This window comes from Bidens hawaiensis, unplaced genomic scaffold (genome assembly GCF_021521415.1).
Source record: "Bidens hawaiensis isolate Kalapana, Puna unplaced genomic scaffold, B.hawaiensis_p1.1 tig00018272_1, whole genome shotgun sequence".
In the NCBI taxonomy this organism is placed as follows: domain Eukaryota; kingdom Viridiplantae; phylum Streptophyta; class Magnoliopsida; order Asterales; family Asteraceae; genus Bidens; species Bidens hawaiensis.
The window spans coordinates 358,851-362,827 of record NW_027492764.1 but is presented as its reverse complement, the minus strand read 5'-3'; the positions used below and the strand labels follow the sequence as shown (position 1 = coordinate 362,827).

At 38.8% G+C, this 3,977-nt stretch overlaps 1 protein-coding gene across 1 annotated transcript; it reads right to left on the bottom strand.

Annotated features, from left to right (window-relative positions):
* Window positions 1-2,747: 2,747 nt before the first annotated feature.
* Window positions 2,748-3,977, bottom strand: LOC143555737 (delta(12)-fatty-acid desaturase FAD2-like). The gene has a single exon (XM_077045245.1). The coding sequence runs from the start codon at window positions 3,900-3,902 to the stop codon at window positions 2,757-2,759; it is 1,146 nt and encodes a 381-aa protein (XP_076901360.1). The 5' UTR covers window positions 3,903-3,977; the 3' UTR covers window positions 2,748-2,756.

Here is a 3,977-nt window from a genome sequence, read left to right as displayed (position 1 = left end):
GAAACATATATTTTGTAAACCAATACTTGGGTTTTTAAATCCCAAGTAAATTTTCAATATAAATTAATATTATATTCAACTTAAAGTCTTCCGCTAAAATTAAACCATAAACTCTGATATATTTACAAAACATGTACAAACTTGTGGTCACACGTCTAGGCCCTAAGTCGGGGTGTGACATAATGCGTAACTTCGGGCACGTATATGTATATGTAAAGTAAGTTATGTGATTAACTAGAACTCACTCAGCATAGCTGAATTTTAGTATGCACGCAGTTGAGTAGATTGAGGCAACTCCCTTGATGAAGACACATGGCATGGAATTAAAGATACTGGCATCTCAAGGAAATGTTATGATGTTTTTAGACTATGTTTTATGTTTAAACGACTGTGAACGTCTGTTAAGACAATATTTGATGGTTGAAGTGATATTCCGCGTAAAATTTTAATTAACTCTGATAATAGAACTGTGTTTATGAGTAATCCAACGTCCAAAGTAGGACACAGGTAACTGGGCCTTACATCTAAATCTGCCCCTGATCACCGACACTTTCTTGTTCCTTGTGAACCACCACCTCCACTACCACAACCCATCTCCCGATCTCTCGCCACACTTGGAACAAATGCCTTATGAGTGATTTATATATTTACATTTACAAAGAAAGTTATGCATTAGGGATTGTACCACACAGCTTAGTGACTTGTACATAGATTTATGGGTGTTTTGATTTAATATATTTTGTACTTTACAACATTACAAAGAAAGTTATGCATCAGGGGTTGTACCACACAGCTTAGTGACTTGTACATAGGTTTATGGGTGTTTTGATTTAATATATTTTGTACTTTACACGTGTCCATCCGATTTTATTTGTTCTTCCTTTTCATGTCCACTTTGATATGTGGCTACTGCCACTCTCTCCTAGATCTCCACGTATGGTGACTGTCTCTCTCCTATTTCATAATAAAGCCACCGCCACTATCAAAGTTTATAAGGGTTACAACTTTCTTTTTCATATTTACCGATGAAGTTATATGGAGGAGCCGGGAAACATATTTTCTCTAAAGAAACTTTGCCGACCATTTTCTAGATAAAGAAAAGGGGAAGAAGTTTTTAGAGAGAGGGGTGTTGCCCTGCTGTTGCCGGCGGTTTTCCGGCCGTCTATGATGGCGGCAGACGTGTGCGACCCTTTCTCTCTCTCTTTTGTGTTCAACTCGATGATAGTGAGCCCATACTCATCTGAGAAGTTAATTGCTATATCTTATCCGAGAAAACGGGTGTTGTCGGGGGCTTTATGGCCGTCTTTGGCGGTGGCAGCAGTGAAACTATTTGTGATTCTCTTTTGTAACATGCGATAAAAGGCTATGATGATGCGATTGGGCTCATGTGAGCCTATCTGAGCCTATTGATAACACCTATTTTGTTGTTGTGTGATCTTTTCCAGGTAATGACAACCTCCGGCGCTTCAAACGACAGCAGAGACAGTGGCGTCGCGGGGTTTGTGACGGCCTAAAAATAGGGCTTTTGAGAGGTCGTGAAGCCCGAGTATTAGAAAGCATTGAGGTGGTTCTGCGAATTCGTGGTCCGTTGATGGCTGCCATGGGGGTTGTCGAAAGAGCCGACACTGAGTTGTGTCCATTAGACTTACCAGATTTATGTAGATCTGAACTACTAACTGAATATATGTTCTTTATATTCTTTAGGCCACAATTTATTGAATAGTTATTTGTTTTAATATTTGTTACCAGCAAAAGTTTTATTTGTCTACTTGGTTAAACTTTTATACTAAAAAATATTAGTGTTTGAATGACGTTGCCTATGGTAAATTTGCTTGGTAACAAAATACTTATTATTTTGTAATGATAATACCATTTATAAGAGCGATAATCTTATAATATTACACATGTATTTCTACAAGTTAACGGAGCCAGCTGAACGGCCCGGATTGTAAGAACGATATTCTTACAATAATAAACACAAAAACCCAGCTAAGCATGCATGTTTCTACCAGCGCAACGCTCGGGGTTGTAAAAACTAGTTAAAATAATTGGTGACAGTTAAATGTATTTGGTTGTATTTTAAGGGTATTATTACCCATGGTCTGGCTATATCTCTTCAATCTACGACTACTATTCATACCCACGCTAAAGTCCAGCTGGCCGATTACCATTTTAATTGTCGCTTGACTACTGGTTATTGTGCCTTCCTTGGCTTCACAGAGTTTCAAGAACCCACAAGTACACTACACTAATCATTAACGGCTTAGTTCTTGAGTTTTTTAACCAAGGAAAAGAGAGGCAAGGATAAGAAAGGGAAAGGAAGGGAAGAAATTTTTTTTTAATTAGGTGTGTTTTTGAGTTGGAAGGAAATTAGAGGAAATGAAAGGATAAGTATGTTATCTTTAGTATTCATCCCACTTTTGGGAGGATAACTTATTAGGAAAAACCATTAATTTAATCCCTTCTAACTCCTTCTACTCATTTCCTTCAAAAACATCAATTTTTTAACTATTCTTAGTTTTTCTTTTCTTTCCCTCATTTAAAAAAAAACTCAAAAACAGGGCGTATTTATGAAATTTTCTACGGAACGATTTTTTCATCAACATTAATAAGACAAATTGTACATCATCAAATTGGCTAGCGATGATTAATGATATTTTTTAGGTTACAGTAGCAAACGCCAATACAATGAATTAATGCATGCCAATTAAAAGAACATGACTTTTATCATGAACCATGTCTCTGGTTTACAACTCTTACATCTTATTGTTAAACCAATAAACACCCTTGCTATTATCTTCACCTTCATCAGCCTCAACAAAGAAGCACTCAGTAGCTTCCCTCCACATTGCTTTGATTATTGGGGTGTCGTCAAACTGATAGTATTCTCCTAAGATAGGTTTAATTGCTTTTGTTGCCTCCATGGCATGATAATGCGGGATAGTAAACAACAAATGGTGGGCGACATGAGTGTCTGTGATGTGGTGAAGAAGTGTGTTGAATATACCGTAATCTCTATCGATTGTTGACAATGCTCCTCTCAACCAGTTCCACTCGGTACTGTCGTAGTGCGGCAGCGATCGGTGAGTGTGGTGCAACCAAGTGATGACAACCAGGAACCCATAAACGATCACTAAAGGAGCAAAGTATACCAGCACTAGCCAGGTGAACCCTTGAGCCAAACCTAGCTTGTAAAGTCCATAACTTGTTACAATAAGTCCAATGTCTGTCACTAGTATTTGTAACCGCTCTCGATCGTTATAGATTGGACTCTTTGGATCAAAATGGTTGGCAAATTTCTCATACTTTCGGCCAGAGACGTTGAAACAAACGTACAAGAGCCAGCCAACGGTGCATAAAATCACAAGACGGAGGAGACGCCCTGGTGGGGTGTTGAGCAGTCTTGAAAAGGAATTTATGCTAGACTTCTTCTTGGGGACAAATGATTCATCATGATCAAGTGAACCCGTGTTGGAATGGTGACGACGGTGACTGTATTTCCAAGAGAAATACGGAGCAAGCATGCCCGTGTGTAGAAAGTAACCAATGGTGTCATTTAACCAAGGATACTCACTAAAGGCTTGGTGCCCACACTCATGCCCAATGACCCACAAACCCATCTGGACAGTACCTTGAAGGATCCAGTAAACAGGCCATGCAATGTACGAAAGAGGGACGGAAAGGTGAACGATGTATGTGGCGGCAACATAGTAAAACAAGAAGGAAAAACACAGGTCGACAAAAAGGTAGGATGAAGATCGAAGCAGGGATCGATTAAAACAGTGTTGTGGTATGGCTTTCTTTATGTCACCAAGAGTGAATGGTGGTTTGGATGATGGGGCTCGCTTTACGGATTCGAAGTTGGAATTAGTTCTGTCTATTGCATTGCCACCGGAACCCATCTGATCGATCAATAAATAATTGAAAGATCAATGTTCAATCTTTTAAGAAAACTGTTGTTTTAGGAGTTTGATATG